The 22,511-nt window shown below is 40.7% G+C and overlaps 1 protein-coding gene across 1 annotated transcript in view; it reads right to left on the reverse strand.

The window, feature by feature from the left end:
• aspa (aspartoacylase) overlaps window positions 1-22,511 on the reverse strand; it is a 63,033-nt gene that overhangs the window by 12,104 nt on the left and 28,418 nt on the right. The window contains exons 2-4 of the mRNA XM_084415431.1: window positions 8,219-8,414; window positions 7,543-7,636; window positions 6,524-6,631 (exon numbers count right to left, since the gene is read on the reverse strand). Coding sequence (XP_084271557.1) covers window positions 6,524-6,631; window positions 7,543-7,636; window positions 8,219-8,414 — 398 coding nt within the window. The remainder of the gene's footprint in view (window positions 1-6,523; window positions 6,632-7,542; window positions 7,637-8,218; window positions 8,415-22,511) is intronic.

A 22,511-nucleotide genomic window follows, 5' to 3' on the forward strand; every position in this document is an offset into this window, starting at 1 on the left:
ATCATTCAATAGGCTAATAATAATATTAATAATAATAACACACAATGGCCCCGGTCTACGTATTTTATTTAACAGTATAGGCTCAATAAAAGGTGCAGAACAAGTCTAAGCTGGCCTACACAAGTATGCGTAATTGTAGAAAATAAATTATTCTGTAGTAAAAAAATGAACAGTAAAAGAAAAAAGAATGACTCTACATTTTACAATATATGCTACATTTAAAGAACTACTTTACATTTAAAGAAATTCGCATACCAACTTCTGACGATCAACTGGCAAACAAAACATCTAGCGAATCCTTTGTGCTCTCCGCGCGTTTTGGTGCGCAAAGTCTTTCACTGCATCTTTAATGTCAATGTTGCGAGCACGGGCATTCTCAATACTCAAGAGAGCTAAACTCGACAGTCTTTCTTGTGACATTGTGCTCCGGAGGAATGTCTTGATCAATTTCAACTTCGAGAACGATCTTTCAGCAGTTGCAACCGTTACAGGTAAAGTCAGGAACAACTTGAGAGCTGTTGCAACATCGGGGACACTGGGCAGAATAGAGTGGTGTTTAATAAACAACAGCTGCGCAAGATCTGCAATGGAGCCACGCTCAATCTCCTGTATTTCGGGCTTCAGCGCATTTCTGAACGATAACAATTGCATGGCAAAGTCTGGTGACAGGTCGTCAGTGTACTGAACCACTAAAGTATTTGACATTTGAAACAGGTCGATGTCAGAGAAGCGCAGCAGCGGACCAGGGTTCAAAAACCCAAAACGCGTTGCCACTTCATTCATTCCACAGAACCTGCGTTGCAGTTGTCCTGTACATGTGTCAGTCGTTGCGCAAAAAACTGACACCCTGAAGTACTCCTTGGCGTTTTGCAGACGCTGGTCTTCACATAATTCATCAAAGTGTGTCTTAATGCGCCTTGCGCGCTTGTGAGTAAATGAAGACCTAATGCCCCATGATTCTGCCAAAGCTTCTGCTGTGGCTTGTAGGCTCTCAAACTCCCCTCTTAGTTTGGTGAGAGTGTCTAGTGCATTCCCTAGGAGTTTGCTGGCCAGCATGATGTCAATGTTTTTGTCTTGGAGCGCACGCGAGGCAACGTTTACGGTCTCCAAAATTTTGCCCTGCATTACTGTCATTAGGACAAATTCGAAACTTTCCATTGCTTTTTTCAAACCTAGAGCTTCTGCGCGCTCATTAGGTTTATTGGAGAGAAGAATGATTTTACTGAGCGCTTGTAAAACATCCACATAGCGAAATCGCAAGGATTCGATTGCGTCATTTCTGGATGCCCAACGCGTGGGACATAGTCGCTTCAAAGTGCGCTGGCCAGATGAACCAGAGAGATGTCCCTCTAACAGTTCCCACCTCTTTATGCTCCCACTAAAGAAGACATAAAGTTTCTGTATGGTGTCATAATATTCACGCACCTCTGCCACATTCTGGCAGGCGTCGTTAAGAACCAGATTCAAGTTGTGGGAGGCGCAGTGGATGTAAATTGCTTGGGGTTCCTTTGCAAGAATGCGTTTCTGAACTCCAGAATATGCTCCACTCATTGCACTTGCACCGTCATATCCCTGACCTCGGCACCTGTTTATAGATATGCCTGCAGTCTCTAAAAGCTTTACTATTTCTTTTTCTAGCCCCAAAGCACTTTGGTCATGTACTGCAAGGAAACCCAAAAAGCTCTCATTAATTTTCATGTCAGTCGGTGTCTCACTGTGATCCTTAACGATGGTGACGTATCTGAACACTTGGCTCAGCTGATCTACTTTGGAGATGTCTTGTGTTGTGTCCATTATAACAGAGTAAAAGTCGGCATCTTTTATTTCGTTTACAATTTGGCGCTTCACTTTTTGAGCGAGCATAGTTATGATTTCGTTTTGAATGCGAGGACTCAAATAGTTTATCTTGCTTTTCCTTTCAAGCAGCCTTTGCAATACCGGGTCATATCGCACAAGAAGTTCAATGAGCGACAAAAAAAATCCGTTGTTTCACCAATTTTCTCCCGATGACCACGAAACGCTGCGTTGCAAGATGCAAGTGTGAGTGTCACATACAATTCTAGTGAGAACCTCTGTCCAATAACTGACCTCTTGCGCGTATGCGGATGACATTTGGGCATCAACAGTAAGGTTCCGTTTCCATGTATCGTATATCACACATGCAGACAAGTGTGAACGGGTAAGCTCATGCTCTTTTATCTTCCGAGAAAGCCCCTGCCAGTCCTTTATACCAACAGTCCAAGAGAGATTATGACACGCAGACTTTCTCTCTCCAAAAAGCCAGCATGGCTCGCAGTAAACTCGATCCATTTTGGGGCGAGTAACAAAGCCATCTACGAGGAATTTTACTACCCTTTTTAGATGTTCTGTAGTAAAATTCTGCGGAGAAGCATCTATTCTTTACATCACGGGGGAATGGTCCCTCGGGCTGGCACGGGCCATTTCTTAGAATGCATCGTTTAATTTCATCATCCGTGATATCGACTGGGTAATTTGCCCTGTCTGATGGATACTGCGAGCAGGGTACTGGAGTGGATGCTGCTGAAGTGCAGGTGTTATCGCTGACAGTTTGGCTGGGACCGGGGTTGCTACATTCTGGGACTGGTGATAGAGGGGGAGTAGTGAGTTTTGATTTTGAACTACTAGGTGGAAGAAGGTCGATGCATGGTGATACTTCAGGCTCAGCCTCAGAGTTTGCTGGTTTGAGAGCGCTGCCGTTTTCTGAGAGTGATTCTAAGTTGGTTTCACTGTTGCTGGGCAGGGTCAAAGAAGCATGACAGTCCAGGAGCTGATCATTACTAGCTGCGCTGACGGCCGATGGTGTAACTACAGGGCGAAATTAGCGATTTGTGATAAATATAAATAAATAAATAAATAAATAAATAAAATAAAATAAAATAAAATAAAATAAAATAAAATAAAATAAAATAAAATAAAATAAAATAAAATAAAATAATAAATAAATGCCTCGGCAAAGATCAGGAGACTGCAAATTTGATTTTATCTGTTTATTTGTCTGTTTAACTAACGGCACACTCCTACTAACGGTAACACTTACCTAGCACGTCAAGATGTGTGGGGCTGTCTATGGGTGATGGAAAGAATAGCGACGTTATTTTCGTAAATTTAGCACTATTTTCTATGCTCTTTTGTTTAATCAGCCTTTTTTGGGCGCCACTTAAATATTTCCTTTTCATTTTCAGCGAATTAATCTTTAGTCAAATGAAGCGTCAGGCTAGCCGTTTTTTTTTTTAATAACAGTGGGGGATGGGTGCTCGCACACGGACCAACCTCACTGGACCAACAGATATATACGTGAGGGTAAGCGTAACCCCCCCATTGGCCCATTCCCCAGTCTGAGATGCTTAATGTAAAACTTCATGCGCTGCGTTCATATACTGGGCTCTTCAGCAGTTCGATCTTTTAATATCATAGCCAGTTAAGCGTAAAATTTGCTCTTCAAACACATTGTGTTTGTAGGTTATAGTGTTAATGACAAGTCAAATGTAAGAGAAAATTGATTTTCCCTGATTGCTGTTTTAGAAAATTATTTAGCATTATTAAGAGTTTTTCACGTACTTTTTCAATCATTGCACTACCTTCACGCTTTGCGTGCCGTTTCTCCAGCATGACACGGCATTCTAAATTCATCTCAAATTCATTTGCCGCGTCTTGAGTTTTTCAAAGCAAAAACACGTTCTATCCTATGTGGTGTGTGAACGCCTTTTAGAAGGGCCTGGGCGGGGCCCTCCAAAGAGGCGGGGCCCCCACGCACCGCGGGGGCTGCGGGGGTGTCCGGTACGCCACTAAGTACATCTGAGAGACAAACTGGATGCAGGGGCTGCCAAAGGAGTTAGAAGTGCTGGGGCTCGAAAGCCTTATTGGGGCCCCAGTGCCACTGAGTGGCTGTTGACCTTCATCTAGTAGGATACTAGTGAGAAGGTTCCTCCGTTCATAGAACGATGGTGGGAACCATCAACTATTGGTCAAAGTACCCTATCGAGACATCCCCTGTAGACAGTTTCCTGCAATTTAAGTCAGTGTCAGTGTGCCTGCAGGTATTAACTGACAGGTCTTCTATAGGAGTGTGTAATCCATATGCTCACCTAACAATTCGGCTATAATTAATTACTATTACTCAGTACTTAAATGCATAGTTTTACTATAACAAGGACACCTTCAAATAAAATGTAACCAAATGAAAAAAAATTGGTGAACTATCCCATTAATTACTAATCAGTGGCTTATGTAGCTAGCTTATGTAAGCTAGAAATGTGTATTATGCTTAGGTCATGTGTATTTTTTCAGCTTTGGTTTCTTCAGCTGGGAGTGGGATCCAGCTGGTCTAAAAATGTTATAAAAGCAAAAATGTTCTGTAAATAAGACCAGTTTTGCTCTGTCCACTTGTTGAGAAATTCAGAGTAGCACATTTTTCCATCTTGTCTTACTGTCTTCATGAAATGTCAATAACATGTATTATTTACACTCATGCAATGAACATTAAGCATTGTAAAGCTGTCAGGTTTTGGAGACACACACGGTCACTAAAAATAGCACTTTCCAAGTTGGAACAAAGAGTTTTGGAATTATGATAGTATGTGTTGCCATTTTATTTCCCTTCACTTTCTCAATATCTAGAAAAAAAAGAAAAAAAAAACATATTTCAAGTAGTTTAATTTGAAAGAGCAGTCATGAATGACCAATGTTATTTTAAACATTACTGTTTTGACTGTGAAGCACTGGTTCTTACAGTGAGGATAAACCAGATGTTTAAAATCAATATTGAAGGATAAATTATACATATTTCAGATATAATTAGATAGGGATTCCAAATGTATAAATATAGCCATTAAAAAAAAAAAAAATTTAAAAAAGAGAAAGAAAGAAAAGAAATTACTCTCATTAGAGAAGAAATTTACACTAAAACTTGATACTTTAAGTAAAAAATATTTTTCATTGTGGCGCAGAGATGCAAAATTATTATTATTATTATTATTATTATTAATAAGCTATTTAACATAAAAAGGGGAACATATTATGTGGTTAAAGCACAATGTATGGTACAGATTTAAAAACTGTCACATTCAATCTAATATGATGGATTTATAGGGCTCATACTATACAGTATCTTGGGTAAGTTGAAAATGTCATTTTCAGGTCTATGATCAAAAAAATGGGCTGATAAAACACATGACCATGTGGGAAAATGCCATGTGCATTCTGAAGTTTTTCCAAATCCCTTAAAGTATAATATGAGAAACACAATGTATTTTTCAAACAGTTGGATCATTTAGCTGTTAGCTTGTGTTCATAACAGATGGCTCCTGCATCAGTCAAATCACTGAGTCCCCTAATTAATAGTTTCCATAATGCAGATCTCCTCTTTTGCTTGTTATGTTTAAGTGGGCCAAACACGGATCTACACTGGCAAACGGAAAGCACGTTTGAGAGCTCACAATGAGACATTCATCCACAACGATGCGGTCCTTTACACAGCATGACATTACAAAACCCAGCAAGCTACTATTGACATGGAAACTAACCAACTAGCAAGCAAGTATTTAAGTTAAAAAAAACTCTGAAACCAGAAGAGAAACTAGCTGTGCTTGCCCAGCCCAACATGTTCCTGCTTAATGCGAGACAGAGAAAGTGTATTCATGTCAGTACACTAAAAGTACATGTGATTACCTTGTTTAAATGTTTTCACAGTTGAGGGGAAAAAAGAGGAAGATAAACGCTTAAACCCCTGGTGTTGAAAATCAAGCTTTTAATGTTGTTTATAAGTGGTGTGTTAAATATGCTTTAAGACCAACCATGTGCAAATTCATAAGTCAACACCATTTATTATTTTCTCCATAAAACTGCAGTTGTTTCAAAGACAGTCTACAATTTGTTTCTGCCGCCACAAACTACCTTGTAACCAATCATGTCAACGTGTGATCATTAATGAGTGGATCTCTAAGCTGGTGTGAGTCAATTACAGATACTCTATCTGTAACTAGATAGAATTTCATTTAAGCTGAAATTTCATTTCATTAGGCATGACGATTTTTATTTTTTTATTTTTAATATGTCCTTTTGGTGTTAAAGGTGAGTTTTAAGGGATAAAATGATTGACTGTGAGGACTTTAAATGCTGAGGTCAGGCAGTTCATATTTAAATCAGTGCTGGCTTACTCAATGACCTGAGAGTATAACTGTTTGTCTTGAAATGCCACACAATATCCAGGCAGAGAAACAGATGGCCATGGGGGAAAGAAAGTTACGTAAACATAAAGCATCTATAAACGATATGAAAAACACATTATTCAAATGTGCTATATCTCGTCTAATTGTGTGACACATCTGAAAAACACAACATTATGGTTCCATACTGTCACTGATTGCACATGATTACTATATTATATTAGAGAATAATACTATTGTATAATAAATATAGGAAATAATCCTATTGTAGCCACCCTGGTTGCCTTTGAAATCCCTTTATAGCATGCTGATCTCTGCTTAACTTCCATTGATCTCACCACTATTGAAAAGCTCGATGAAGTCCAGAGCATGCTTCAGTATTGTCCTCATGGACTCAAATACATTGCTTCTCAAAACACCCTGTGGCTGAGGGCCCACCTCAAGACCTGCAATAGAAACACAACTATATAAGTCAGTGGTTCTCAACTGGTGGGTCATAACCCAACAAAGGGTCACGGGTCTATTCTGATAGGATAACAGACAGCAGTGTAAAACCATGTTAAATGAGGTGCAACTGTTACAGTAACACTTTACAAGAAGGGTGCACTAATAAGCATTAATTCATGCTTAACTAATGCACAGATAATTATGAGTTTATGTATGATTCATGAGGAACTAAACCATTCACTAATGATTACCACATCAGACACAAATAAAGAGTCTATCTGATTAAAAGATAAAGTAATATATTAATTGCTATTAATTAAACATTTAATCATATATTATTCCTTAACAACATATAGTATTAACTAAGTGTAAATTAATGTGTTTAACCATAATGGGTCAAAGCCATGCATTTTAACTTCTAGTTGTCTGCTTTAATTAATCATTAGCTAATGATTTGCAAAGATATCATTATGTTATGACTTTACTTGTCGAGGCACATGACTATTAACTCATTATTATGTAAAATGGCATTAGGTTTATGGATTTTGACATCCCCATGTATAGTGGAATCCTTGTTGTAAACTGCTTGATATTGAAATCCATGGCTTAGCGTGGATGTCAAAACCAAAATGACATATTACTTACTTAATAATGAGTTAATAGTCGTGTGCCTCAACAAGTCATAACATAATGATATCTTTGCAAATAAAGATGCCATGTAAGATGTAGTTTCCATCTTTGCAGTGTAAAGATGACTATTTGTTAATGTTGATAAAATGATATTGGTAACAGTCTATTGTATTCTGATTGAAGTTATTGGTTAAATTAAAGTACTTTAATATTAAACTATTCAGCAGTCCAAATATTAAACAGATTTGGGCTGCTGAATATCCCAGGACTTTGTACTCACCAATTGGGTGTTTGGCCACAGAGCGTGTGGTTGAATACTTCAGCTGTGGGTGTTCATTTAACAGTACTGAACAGGTGTGGGGGGCCATAGCTTTCTGTAAGGGGGGAAGAGTAAAGATGACTGTAAAGAGTAAAGAGTTCTTGTCTGTGTAAAGATGATTTGCTTAGTTTCTTATTTTATGACATTAAGCAAAATTAATGTTAAAAAAAAAAATTAATTAAAGAAATATATTTTTTTAATTAATAGAAAAAAAAAAGTCTGGTATGTTTTGGTAAATAATGTAATGCTCAGTATAGGATACATGCAACAAATGTTTTGGGTAGGTAAGATTGAAATATTTTTGAAAGTAATCACTTATTCTCACCAAGGCTGCATTTATTTGATCAAACATACAGTAAAAACAGAAATATTGCAAAATAATACAATTTAAAATAACTATTTTACATTTTAATATATTTTAAAATGTAATTTATCCCTGTGATGGCAAAAAGCTGAATTTTCACAATTCTTTGAAGTTCAAAAGGACAGCATTTAAAATAGAAATATTTTATAACATTATAAATGTCTTTACTGCCACTTTTGTCCTTGCTGAATAAAACTCTTATTTTAACTATGAAAATATAATGGTAAATTGTTTTAATAACATTGTACAGTATAATTGTTACTAGTTTCTTACTTTGATATAATACACCATCTGAAGGTTGAAGAGGTCTGTTGAGCTTTCCAGAATGAGGGTGGAGCCCATGTTTGAGGTCGTGTTGTGAAGGTCAAAGATGACATCATATGCATCTGAGCTTCCTTTGGGCCCGAACATCTGATTGATTTCCTTGGCCCTCTGGACTTCATATGGCAGCCCTTGAACATCTGGAGCACTGTGGATGGAAAGTGCCTTTTCAATATTAATTAACAATTACAGTAATAATGAACAAAACACAAATAGTTAAATTAACAAAACAATCTCTTTTCAATACATAATGCAAACAGAGCAATACATTTACTTAATTCAGCACTTGGTAACTTAAATAAACATGTGCCAGAAAATTATAAGATGCTTAAGTTCAAATCTACTAAAGACTTTGAAACCTTTGCCCTAAAATAGCATACAGGAAACTGGGCAGGTAATGGTGTTAAAATCTCTTGAATAGCAGGTGCGGATATATATCATTAACTCTTTTAACAGATAAGTGAATGACAAAAGGATCAGCTATTACATAAATAATAACTAATTTACTTATTTAAAGACAAATCTAAACTAGAGACTTGAGGGACCATTATGACTTAGATTAATATTTTATTTACTGCTCCAACTGCTGAGTAAAAAAAAAAAAAAAAAAGGTTCCAGAAATATTCCTATTCCACAAAACCACCAAATTTATACACTTTGTTGCTACTAGGAATAAAATAAACTGCAGAGATACATGTAACAAGCACACAAAGCAAGAGAGGACAGAAAAATAATGCAGAGAATTTCATCAAGCTTTCCAGCTGGTCCAAAAAAATACTAGATGTACCGCATGGCGGTACAAAATATGACCGCCGCTCAGGCCTGCACTGGCTTTCCACAAAAATAAATGACGTGGAGCAATTTGGCTGTATTGCGTGTTTATGTATATACCTAAAAAAAGTAGTAGTATGTGCATGTCTGTCTGTGTGTGTGTGTATGTGTGTGTGTTTGTGTATGTGTGTGTCTGTGCGTGTATGTATGCGTGCGTACATGTGTGTGCGCGTGTGTGCGTGTCTGTGCATGTGGATTTGTATGTGTGTGTATGGGTGTGTGTCTGTGCGTGTGGATGTCAGTGTGTGTGCATGCTTGCGTTTGTTTGATAGAAATAGAAAGCTTTTTTAACATTATACACTAGGCTTACAGTTCAAAAGTTTGGGGTTAGTAAGATTATTTTTTGAAAAAAAAAAAAAGAAGAAAGTAATTGCCTACTTTTATTCAGCAAGGATGCATTACATTAATCAAAAGTGACAGTTAAGATAATGTTACAAAAGCTTTCTATGTACTTTCTAAAAGCTTTAAAACATTAATAATAATCAGAAATTTTTTTTGAGCATATTATTCCCTCAGGTAGATTACATGTTTTCTTGCGTGGCTGGATGTTAGACTCATGAACAATAATCACGTTGTTTGCATTCGCCAAAATTGATTAGCCGAAATCAAAACGTGGACAGTGAAAGGAAATTACCGTTAGCGCGAGACGAGTCCGGCTTGAAGCGGAAGCGACCAGACGGCAGAGGATGTTCGCAAATCAAACAATGATTTGTCTCAAAACAGTGATTAAAAAAAGCTGTGATTGGATGATGACAGGTGTCGGTGATCATTCTCAAGTGTCGTGGTCAGCACTGCTGCTGTTGCTGTTGTATCAGTCAGTGGTTTATCAGCTTGTCAAAAAACAGGACACGGGAGGTCACGCACGGGACAAATAAATTAGGCCCAAAATACGGGACGTCCCGCCTAATTCGGGACAGTTGGCAACCTTAGTGACAGTATCATCCTAAACCAGCAACCCTTCGCTCAACACCACCATCTACAGGCCGATGAGTGTACAGTCACTAAATGTGCACATAAATTAATTTATTTTATACCCCCCCATGGATGAAATTCTACGAAACTTAGCATACCCCCCAAGGATGTCAAGTTAATCATACACATGAAATATGGTGCAGTTCTGAACATCTCAACTGAAGATAGGGGCGATTAAAGCAGAATAATATTGCATTTTCATTTTTTATGGGAGGGGCGCAAATCACAAATGAGTGATTATGGGCTAGGTTGATGTGGGCCCTTAAGACCAACATACCATACAAATTTCTTCATCCTCGGTGCCACGGTTCAGGTAGTTATTTAGGAAAAACTGCATTTTTTGGGTTTGGGGGGGCCCAGCGCGGGGGGGGGGGGGGGGGGGGGGGGTTGGGGGGTGGCCCCCGGGGACCAAACGAAATTTTTCCGTAAAAGTATAGTGGGGCTACATGCCCACCAAATTTCATGTTCCCCGGTGTTTCGGTGTCCCTGGTATCGTTGACGAAAAATTCACGGGGGGCCCAGCGCGGGGGGGGAGTGGCCCCGGGGACCAAACGAAATTTTTCCGTAAAAGTCTAGTGGGGCTACATGCCCACCAAATTTCATGTTCCCCGGTGTTTCGGTGTCCCTGGTATCGTTGACGAAAAATTCACGGGGGGCCCAGCGCGGGGGGGGGAGTGGCCCACGGGGACCAAACGAAATTTTTCCGTAAAAGTCTAGTGGGGCTACATGCCCACCAAATTTCATGTTCCCCGGTGTTTCGGTGTCCCTGGTATCATTGACGAAAAATTCACGGGGGGCCCAGCGCGCGGGGGGGGGGGGGGGGGGGGGGGTGGTGGCCCCCGGGGACCAAACGAAATTTTTCCGTAAAAGTCTAGTGGGGCTACATGCCCACCAAATTTCATGTTCCCCGGTGTTTCGGTGTCCCTGGTATCGTTGACGAAAAATTCACGGGGGGCCCAGCGCGGGGGGGGGGGGGTGGCCCCCGGGGACCAAACAAAATTTTGCCGTAAAAGTCTAGTGGGGCTACATGCCCACCAAATTTCATGTTCCCCGGTGTTTCGGTGTCCCTGGTATCGTTGACTAAAAATTCAGTAGATGACAAAAAAAAAAAAAACTTTGACAATCCCTATATGATCATAATAATTGTCACACCTGCGCTGTAACCAAGCTCTCCAGACAACTGCCTGCCAGTTTCCTTCAACCATTACCCATTCCCTGACCTGACGACCATGGTCTCACATTGCCATTGACTATCATAGACCTCCCAATATCACAGGGCAGTCGTGGTCCACTGGTTAGCGAGTCCAACTAGTAACCAAAAGGGTGCTGGTTCGATTTTAGTACCGGCAGGAAATTACTGAGATGCCCTTGAGTGATGCCCCACAGCATAATGGCAGCCAACTGCTCCGGGTGTGTCACGGTTTCCAGTGTGTGTGTGTGTTCACTACTCATGTGTGTTCACTACTCACTACTCTGCTCCTAATGTGTGTGGTTAAATGCAGAGGACTATTTCCATGTATAGGTTACCATACTTGGCCTTCACTTTCAATACCAATACTGTGGTTGATACCTATTCTAAAGCATGTCAACTTATCCCATTAACCATGCTACCCAAAGCCTTAGAGACTGCTCCTCCTGAACAGTATTTCATTTCTACGGCCTGCCTGAGGACATCGTCTTTGACCGGGTGCCCAATTCACTTCTCGGTCTGGAAAGCGTTCTTCCAACAACTCAATGTTACCATAAGCCTCACTTCAGGGTACCATACAGAGTCCAATGGCCAAACCGAAAGCTTGAATCAGGAAATCACACGTTTTCTAAGGATGTACTGCCATCAGAATCAAACTGATTGGAGCCAGCATATAGTCTGGGCTGAATACGCTCAAAACTCCCTCCGCAAACCTGCCACTGGCCTTACACCTTTCCAATGCACTCTGGGATTTCAACCTCCTCTGTTTCCCTGGGAACAAGCTCATGTCTTCTTCCAACAAGCAGTGAGAAGGCAAAAGGAAAAAGTTGTCCGGTATCGGTGCCCTAGCCCCAATAACCTTCCTGGTCAATGGGTGAGGCTATCAACTAGGGACCTTCGCCTCCAGCGGTTACCCTGCAAAAAAATCAGTCCCAGGTACGTTGGTCCCTTCAAAATTATAATAAAGTTCGTTACCTGCTAATTATCGTACTTTTCATGTTTCACTGCTCAAACCCGCTAGGTGATCCTGGTGGAAAGCGAGGTGGTCTTTCTTGTACGAGAACTCATGGTGACATGGACTCATGGTGCCTACGCGTTTCAGCCAACAAGGCTTTCGTCAGGGCTTGAAAGCCCTGACGAAAGCCTTGTTGGCTGAAACGCGTAGGCATGTTTTTATTTTTATGAGACTAGCCATGGATTAATAAAGGCTTTTTAATCTTCATCCTCCTGAGTGCCTCAGATCTTTATCTCAAAAACCAACTAAAGAACCATATCCAGACACAATATTTTAAACTAACCATTCGGAGACGTCCTGCTGTAGCCGCTGAGTTGTAACTTCTTCAGGTGCTTCTCCATCCAGATCAGATTCTGGGTCAAGCTGGAAAGCTTGAACGACTACGAGCCATTGCGATACATCCACTGTAAACATTAGCGCATGGTACCGTGGCCGCAAGCTGGTCAAGGCCACACCCCCACCCTCGCCCCGCCTCTCTCCTCCTCATTAGCATTTAAAGCTACAGACACAGAAATGGCACTTCCTAAGGAAAGCTCATTGTGGGACTCTGGGACAATCCCTAAAAGCACATGGTTTGTTTATCAAAACTGAGGAGTTGATTCTCAGTGAAATTGTCAAACTCTTCACAACTTTTAAACATTCTTTCATCGTGTGAGCCATCACATGCAAACATCCAATTATCAAAATCTGGCAGACATGCATGTATATTCTATAAACATTTATGACATGTAATGTCTCCTAAATTGGAAAATGTCCTGCCATTGTAATGAAATAGGAATTACAGTCTTACCAATTAACCAATCAAGTCTGGATGCATATGGGGTTTGCCCCTGTTACGCCTGCCTGTTTACCCCCTGCTGGCTCTGCTACACAGTGCAGATGTTAGTTGGGTAACAGGTGCATTCAATCCCTAATTAACTCACCATAGGTGTTAGTATAAAGACCTGTGACTTGTAGTGAGAGGTCTCTCTTCTCTCCCATTCTTTTTTCTTTTGTGTGTGTGTATATATATATATATATTTTTTTTTTCCTAAATCTTTTCTTTCCCATATTTATTTTTAGTGCCAGAGATTGTTATTTTAGTAACCACACGCGCGTGTTTGACTAGCAATGATAAGAAGCGCAAGGAGGATTTGTTAAGGGCTGTTAAAAGCCAGTTGATAGCCAAGGGAATTCGGGTTGTAGGAGATGAAGCTAGTCTTGGTAAGGTAGTGTATCCACTTGTTGAGAGAGATTTAATGTCCATAGAGAAACAAACACAGTTTGAAACAGAGAGACTATTGTTTGAAGGTACACAAGCATTAGAAGATAGGGAATGGGAAAAACGTTTTCAGTTAAAAAAAATTAAAGGGACTTCCGGTTAGCGAGTGGGATGGAGTAGCGGTGTTTTTCCAAGCTCCGACCACACAATCTCTATTTTTGGTATTATTCAGTCAGTTTAATCTTAACCTCGCTATATCTGCCTTTAAATAGTGTTTGGACAGTCCCAGCCGGCCACTATGTCTAAAGCCGCCAAACAATCGAAGAAAGAACTTGCATCACCGGACTCTGCTATCGACAATGCTACTTTGGCTAATATGCTAGCGGAACTGCGCGCAGACTTGTTAACGAAGCCTGACTCACTGTCCGCCAGATTTGAAAACAAACTCGCGGTCATCGACGCGAAATTAGACGGTGTACAGACCACGATCGCTAATCATGAACAACGTATTTCCGACCTGGAATCTGGGCTGAATCAAATGCAGTCACTGGAATCTCAGCTTTCCAACTTGGCTGATGACAACGCTAAACTAAAAGCCAAAATTACTGATCTGGAGGGGAGGAGCAGACGGTGCAACGTACGTCTCATCGGGATACCCGAATCTGTGGAGGGAACACGACCAACAATATTCTTCTCTAATCTCCTGATGGACATACTGGGCCAAGATGTGCTGACTTCTCCACCGGAGCTTGATAGGGCTCATCGCGCGCTGAGACCCAAACCGGCAGAGGGGGGTAAACCTAGAGCCGTGATCATTTGCTTCCACAAATTTCAGACCAAGGACATGGTAATTCGTGCTGCCCGCAAGAAGCGAGACGACCTAAAATACGATGGCAAGTCAGTGTACTTATACGATGATTACTGTCCTGAGGTGATGGACCAACGAGCTGAGTACAAAGAAGTCATGCGTCAGCTGTTTACTCTCAAACTCAAGCCGTCACTGCTATACCCAGCGCGACTGTTTATTAAGGCTGATGACGGGGAGAGACGGCGCCTCTTTTCAGTGAAGGAAGCTCAACAGTTTTTGGCTTCATACCAGAAACCTGGATCTTTGATGGGAAGTGGTGACTGATCCCTACAGGAGGCGATTTGCTACTCATGGTACTCTTGTCTCTGAGTATTTTATTTTTTTTCTCTCTCTCTCTCTACTTTTTTTCTTTGTACTCACATGGACGGATATGACTGGTAGCCTAGTTAAACTATGTTCTCAGATGGTCTGATGGGTTTACAGGAAGGCCGTTTTATTTTTTTGTGTGATGTTTTTGTTGATATATACTTACATGCATATATTTAGTTTCATTCTAACCTACATTTTAATGTAACCCCTGTTTGAAATAAGTACGACCATGGGCTATGTAACCGTCAACACATGGACAATGAGTAATGTGGACTATCTTGTGAGTGCAGGCCAGTGTGAGTTGCAGTAAAGTGTCGTCTTTTGTTTTGGACTGTATTAATAACTCAGCTGTCCATGCTGGCACGAAATGTATAGAGAGGGAGGGGGGAGGGGAAAGAAGAAAGAATCTGAGCGTTTATTCAGAGGTGTTTTGAAATAAATATTAGTTAAATAATTTGTTCATACGATTGTGTGGTGGAGTGTGAGGTTTAAAGGGGAAGTAGCTCCGGAAGAATTTTGATAAGTAGATTACATGTTTGGGGGGAGTGGCGCTTGGGTGGGTGGGTGGTTGTGTGGAGGGGGGGTGGGGGGCTTGGCATTTTTCCCTTTTTTTTCTTTTTCTTTTTTTTTTTTTTTTTTTTTTTGTCAAGCATATCACTCGTATATTACACTATAATTTTAACCTACTTTTGCCTCAATGGGAAGTAGACAAACAATGAATAACATTCGCTTCATATCATGGAATGTCAAAGGGGCAAACCAACCTACTAAAATAAATAAGATTATCTCCCACCTCCAAGATTTGAAAGGAGATATAGTATTTATGCAGGAGACCCACTTACCTACAGGTCAGATTATGCGCTTAAAAAGGAGTAGGTTTAGTCAGGTATATCACTCCAAATTCAGTGCAAGAGCCAGGGGTGCTGCCATTTTGATCCAAAATAATATTCCATTTGAAGCAGATGATGTTATTACAGACTTAAATGGCCGGTTCGTTATTGTATCAGGGACACTCTGTAACACTAAAGTTGTCTTGGCCAGCCTCTACGCACCAAATTGGGATGATGAACAATTTGTTTCAAAAATATTTACTTCTATTCCTAATATTGAAACACATCATATTATCATTGGGGGAGACTTTAACTTTGTGCAGGATGCCAATTTGGACAGATCGTCTCTTAGACCGCATTCCCTTACTAAGTCTGCCAAGCTACTAGCGTCCTTTGCAGAAGAACTAGGCATGTCTGATCCATGGAGGTGTAAATACCCTGGAAAAAAATCCTTTTCTTTCTTCTCACATGTCCACCGCACCTACTCTCGAATAGATTTTTTTCTTATAGATAACAGACTGTTGTCGAATGTTCTATCATGCGATTACCATAGCATTGTGATCTCAGACCATGCTCCAACGTCACTAGACATAAACTTCCCTAATCACAACCGTTTTTTTAAACCATGGAGATTTAACTCAAATTTGCTTGCCGACGACCCTCTGGTGGATTCTTTAAGATCAAGCATTAAACTATTTCTTGAAATAAATGACAATCCAGACGTTGCGAGGGGTACCCTGTGGGAGTCCCTCAAAGCATATTTAAGAGGCCAGATAATTTCTTACACAGCCCACCTCAGAAAAACTGCCATGTCTAGACAAAGTGAGCTAGCACAAAAAATTCTCGAAATTGACGATAGCTATGCAAATAACCCAGACCCCTCACTTTATAAGAAGCGTTTACAATATCAGACAGAATTCAACCTTTTAACGTCAAACGATGCAGAAATGCAACTGCTTAAGTCGAGACAAAGAATTTTTGAGTCGGGGGACAAGGCTGGTAAACTCCTTGCCCAGCAAGCTAGAGCTGCAGCAGCATCTAGGTTCATTCCTAGTATTATATCTTCATCAGGCACCATTACCACGGACCCAAAACTTATTAACGAAACGTTTTCTAAATTTTACTCTGATCTATATGCCTCTGATCACCCTAATACCAGTTCAACAAGTGGTTTAAGTTCTATCGAGTTCCCTAAAGTGGATCAGGGACTAGTAGATGATTTAGCTAAGCCAATCTGTACAGCGGAGATAATGGGAGCGATAACTACGCTGCAGAGTGGGAAATCACCCGGTCCAGACGGATTCACAGTAGAATTCTACAAGAAATTTGCCCCACTTCTCTCTAAAGTGCTAAGTGACATGTATAATGAAGCCCTATCACTTGGCAGACTTCCTCCAACCCTGACCAATGCCACAATTACTCTTCTCCTAAAAAAGGACAAAGATCCCTTACTTTGCAGTAGCTTCAGACCCATATCATTACTAAACGTGGATTACAAAATTCTTGCTAAGATCCTAGCCCTCCGCCTTCAGAAGGTGTTGCCAGGGATCATTTCAACAGACCAAACAGGTTTTATGCTGGGGAGGCACTCATTTCATAACACCAGAAGACTTCTAAACATTCTGAACATGCCCAGCTCCAGCACTCCTGAGATATTGGTGTCGCTGGATGCTGAGAAAGCTTTTGATAGGGTAGAGTGGAGGTTTCTTTTTGAAATGATGGATAGATTTGGTTTGGGTTCAGGTTTCATATCATGGGTGAAATTGTTATATTCATCCCCAGTAGCATCTGTACAAACAAACAATGTGCTCTCACCATCTTTCCAGCTTCACCGTGGCACAAGACAAGGGTGCCCCCTGTCCCCTTTGCTGTTTGCCATAGCCATCGAGCCTTTGGCTATCTGGCTAAGATCTGAAGAAAAATTTGAGGGCATTTCACGTCAAGGGACGGTACATAAGCTATCACTGTACGCGGATGACTTGCTCTTGTATGTATCCAACCCGTCTTCCTCTCTTCCTGTAATTTTAGAAATTTTAAAACAATTTGGCCAACTGTCAGGATATAAACTAAATTTTGGGAAGAGTGAGTCATTCGCAATCAACAATCTAGTAGGTAAATTGCCAAACCATGTAGCCCCTTTTAAGTGGGTGGATCAAGGCTTCAAATATTTGGGTATTTTCATCACCGGGTCCTTGGCAAGCACTTTTAATAGTAATTTCAACCCTTTGCTTAAAAAAGTCGAGGAAGACTTCAACAGATGGTCTACTCTGCCCCTCTCCTTAGCTGGCAGGGTCAACCTAATCAAAATGACCATCCTCCCAAAGTTTCTTTATCTATTCCAACATATCCCCGTACTCATCTCAAAGAAATTTTTTGCCAAAGTAGATAAATCAGTCTCTCATTTTCTTTGGGGTAACAAACCAGTGCGCATGCGGAAAAACATATTGCAGCTCCCTAAAAGGTCCGGGGGGCTGGCCCTCCCCAATTTTCTACATTATTACTGGGCTGCTAACATTCAAAAACTCCTATACTGGACAGTCGAAACCGCTGCCATTCAGCCAGCCTGGGTCCAAGTAGAACTTTCCTCCTCTAAAACCCCATTACAATCATGGTTATGCTCCCAACTCCCAATGTCAACTACTGACATTAGTGTTAACCCTGTAGTCACTCAATCGCTTAAAATATGGATGCAATTTAGAAAGCATTTTGGCCTGAAGCATCCCTCTATCCTTGCCCCTGTAACCCACAATCACAGTTTCAAACCTTCTATTATGGACCCTGCCTTTCAACTCTGGAGCGACAGAGGTATCACCGCTATCAAAGTCCTCTATGACAATGGTACCTTCATGTCTTTCGCCGACCTATCAACCAAATTTCAACTACCTGCTTCTCACCTTTTTCGCTTCTTTCAAATTAGGCATTTTGTACAAAGAAATTACCCTGACTTCCCAAATCTACCACCAGAGACTTTGGTAGACACTCTTCTCCAAGTAAATCCCAATCAGAGAGGAGCTATTTCTCATATCTTTAAAGCCCTTGATTCCACTCTCTCTAATTTCCCCCAAAAAACCAGAGATCAATGGGAACAGGACTTGGGGCATATTGAGGAAGATCAATGGGACCAGATTCTAGAGCTAGTCCATAACTCTTCCATCTGTGCACGGCACGGACTGATTCAATGTAAACTAATACATAGGACTTACTACACCAACCACAGATTGTCTAAATTCTACCCCAATGTTATGGATGTCTGTAATCGGTGCAACCAATCTCCTGCAGATTTCATTCACATGTTTTGGTCATGTTCAAAGCTAACAGAGTTTTGGTTTAAAATTTTCAACACTCTTCACAAAGCCTACCATTGTATATCAAACCCAAATCCTTTGTCTGCGCTTTTTGGTATTTCACATGGCAGCACTCTAATAGCTGAAGCACAACATTCTTTGGCCTTCTGTACTCTGCTTGCTAGGCGATTGATCTTACTTAACTGGAAGCAAGCCTTACCTCCATCATATGACAGATGGATTAAGGAAGTTCTACATAACCTAAAACTTGAGAGGTTAAGGTTCTCCCTTAGAGGCTCCTTGAAGAGATTTGACAAAACTTGGAACCCCTTGCTTTCCATCATAGATTCTCTAAATATCATTCCTGATGAGTGAAATGTTTATGTCCTCTGGACACACAGCGTAACTAACCACAATGCTACTTCTTATTTTTATTTATTTTTATTTATTTTATTTATTTATTTTATTTATTTATTTATTTATTTATTATTATTTTATTTTTTTCTCTTGTTTGTTGTTTAGGAGCGGGTGGCTTCAGGGTCTAGGACCCATGTAGGGGACAGGGATATTGTAATGTTGGAAGTGTGGGGGGGAGAAACTGGAAAAAATGTGAGCACTGTTGCATATTTATAATGTACTGTTTCTCATTGTGTGCATTTTGTATTTTGGTGCTCAATAAACATATTTAAAAAAAAAAAAAAAAAATTAAAGCTTGAACAGGAGCGTGAACATACACAATTTAAGTTGAGGAAGTTAGAGTATGCACGTGAGTGAACGTGAACATAGGCAGTATGAGATGAGGAAGTAAAAAAAAGCTGAAGCTTCAAAATCCGTTCAGGTTGTGCATTCTTCTTTTGATGTTGGTCGAAACATTAAGATGGTTCCCCCATTTTGTGAACATGATGTGGACAAGTATTTGCCCATTTTGAAAGAGTTGTTTCTTCTCTAAAATGGCCAGAAGAAGTCTGGACTCTACTTCTGCAGTGTGTTCTGACGGGGAAGGCTCAGGAAGTATTTTCTTCTCTTTCTGAAGAAGAGAGTGTAGATTTTAAATAAGTCAAAACAGCCATTTTGAGAGCGTATGAGTTAGTACCAGAGGCTTATCGCCAATGATTTCGTGGTTATAAAAAACCTGAAACACAACCTGTTGAATTCGCTCGGGAAAAAGAGATTACGTTTACAAGGTGGTGTCAGTCTCAGAAAGTAGAAACCTTGAACCAGTTAACGGAGTTAATTCTTGTGGAAGAATTTAAAAACTGTGTACCAGGGTCTGTGTCTATTTATTTGAATGAGCAGAAGGCTCTTACATTAGCTAATGCAGCTGTGTTGGCTGATGAATTTGTTCTGACTCACAGAGTTTCTTTTCCTGATAGAGGTTCAAGCGATCAGAGTAGAAAGTTATTTCAGAATCGGTGGACGCCTCCAGTGAGTACATCAAACACAGTGTCAAGTGTGTTCCCTGTGAGTCAGAATTTTTCACCAGATAAGAAGGGTAAGGTGATCTGCTTTTACTGTCACAAAGTAGGGCATAAAATCTCTGAATGTAATGCTTTAAAGAAGTCTGCTAAGCCAGTTGGATTGGTTGGACTAGAACCGCTGGAGATTCATGTTCACCAACAGAATTCTGAGATTAGGAAGGGGATCTCAAAACAGGTAGATGTCGGGGATAATTATACAGAGTATGCTCCGTTTATTACTAACGGCATTGTGTCTTTGCCAGGACAAGAAGAAAAAGTTTCTTTGAGGATCCTGAGAGACACTGGAGCTTCTCAATCGTTTTTGCTAGAGGGAGTTCTTCCACTCTCAGGTCAGACTGCGACCGGGAAGGATGTATTGATTTGGGGGATAGAAATGACCTTCTTAAAAGTTCCCTTACATAAGGTACATCTTACCTCTGATCTTGTAACTGGTGATGTGATTGTTGGAGTATGGTCTTCCCTTCCTGTGCCAGGGGTTTCTTTTATCTTGGGGAACGATCTTGCTCAGGGAAATGTCTGGGGAACATCAAAACCTGTACCATCTACTGTTGTAGTCTCCTCGCCTGTGTCTGCAGATGTTCCTGATGAATGTGGTCAGAAATTTCCCCACGTGTTTCCTTCCTGTGCTGTCACCCGAGCCAGAGGAAAACAACTTAAAGCTGACCGACTGTGTGAAGGGTAAGTTTCTTTACATCCTGAGGTAACTATGGAGAAACGGTTACCCATTCATTTGAAGGATGATGTAGATGGGTGTAGTTTTGTTCCATCAAATCAGGTTGATGGTGAGACAGTTGAAGGGGAACCACTTGGTATGACCTTGGCAGATAACATCATTTCAGATTCATCTGATTTCTTTTCTGAGGAGTCTGTCTCTCGGGAGAAAGGAGTATCAGAGGATCTTTTATCCTCTATTTTTCATGTCTCTAGAGAGAACCTGATTCAAGAACAGTTAGCTGATATAACTCTTAAACCGTTGTTCTCAATGGTTTGTATTGAGGGAGATATTGAGACTCAGCTACCCTCTTGCTACTTCCTAAAAGATGGGATGTTGCTTAGACAGAGGGTCAGTGAATCTGTACCCATTATTAAGGTTTATGTTCAAATGGTAGTTTCTCTTAAATTCAGACAGTCTGTGGTCGGGTTAGCTCATGATAGAGTGGCTGGACATATGGGAGTGAGGAAAACATCCGATCGATTGCAACGCAAGTTCTTTTGGCCTGGTTTAAAAAGAGACGTGGCAAAGTTTATTAGAACTTGTAATGTGTTCCAACTCACTGGTAAGCCAAACCAGAAAATCCCTGTGGCTCCTCTCCAACCTATTCCAGCTATATCAAAACCATTTGAGTATTTGCTAGTTGATTGCGTAGGTCCTTTACCGAGATCAAAGACTGGTCATTTGTATCTACTCACAGTTATGTGTCTATCTACCCGGTATTCAGCTGCGTACCCTGTCAGGCCCATTACTACAAAATCTATTCTCAAAGCTTTAACCTCCTTTATGTCAATATTTGGCATTCCTAGAATTATCCAGTCTGACCAGGGCTCTAATTTTATGAGCCTTCAGTTTGCTAAGGCTTTGCAACAATTGAAAATCAGTCATAACTAGGGGTGTGCGATATGACGATATTTAATCGTGAACGATTAAAATGTCTCCACGATTCACTTTTTCAGAAATATCGTTGAATAGCGCTACAGTGCACGTTCTATCAGATGCAGATCTATGGCTTTTTTTCAGCTACGTAACATGCGATGCGCGCCGTTCTGATGCAGTGACATTTTACCTGGCCAAGGATATGATCCCCATAAAAACTGTGGAAAACGAGGGCTTCAAAAGACTGCTCAAAGTCGTAGATTCACGTTACGAGATTCCCAGCCGCAAATATTTTTCTGCCACAGCCATTCCACGGCTGTATTCGGAATGCCGCAACAAGATGGAACACAAAGTTCAAAATGTAAAATTGTTTTGCCACAACAGCTGATTTATGGTCTAGCCGCACTTCAGAACCATATTTAAGTCGGACAATTCATTTCATTGATGACTGGAAGTTGTGCAGTGCGTGTCTAGAAACAACATACTTCCCACAAGACCACACGGGAGAGCTCATAGCACAAGGCCTTAGAGAAGCGCTTGAATGTTGGGGACTGAAAGAAGCGAACATGACCTGCATGACCACTGACAGTGGGGCTAACATGGTGAGGGTCTTGGAGCTCAACAGTTGGACACGTCTGCAGTGCTTTGGGCAAAGACTTCACCTAGCTATTGGTGAG

The sequence above is a fragment of the Rutilus rutilus genome (assembly GCF_951802725.1).
Source record: "Rutilus rutilus genome assembly, chromosome: 7".
Classification (NCBI taxonomy): Eukaryota; Metazoa; Chordata; class Actinopteri; order Cypriniformes; family Leuciscidae; genus Rutilus; species Rutilus rutilus.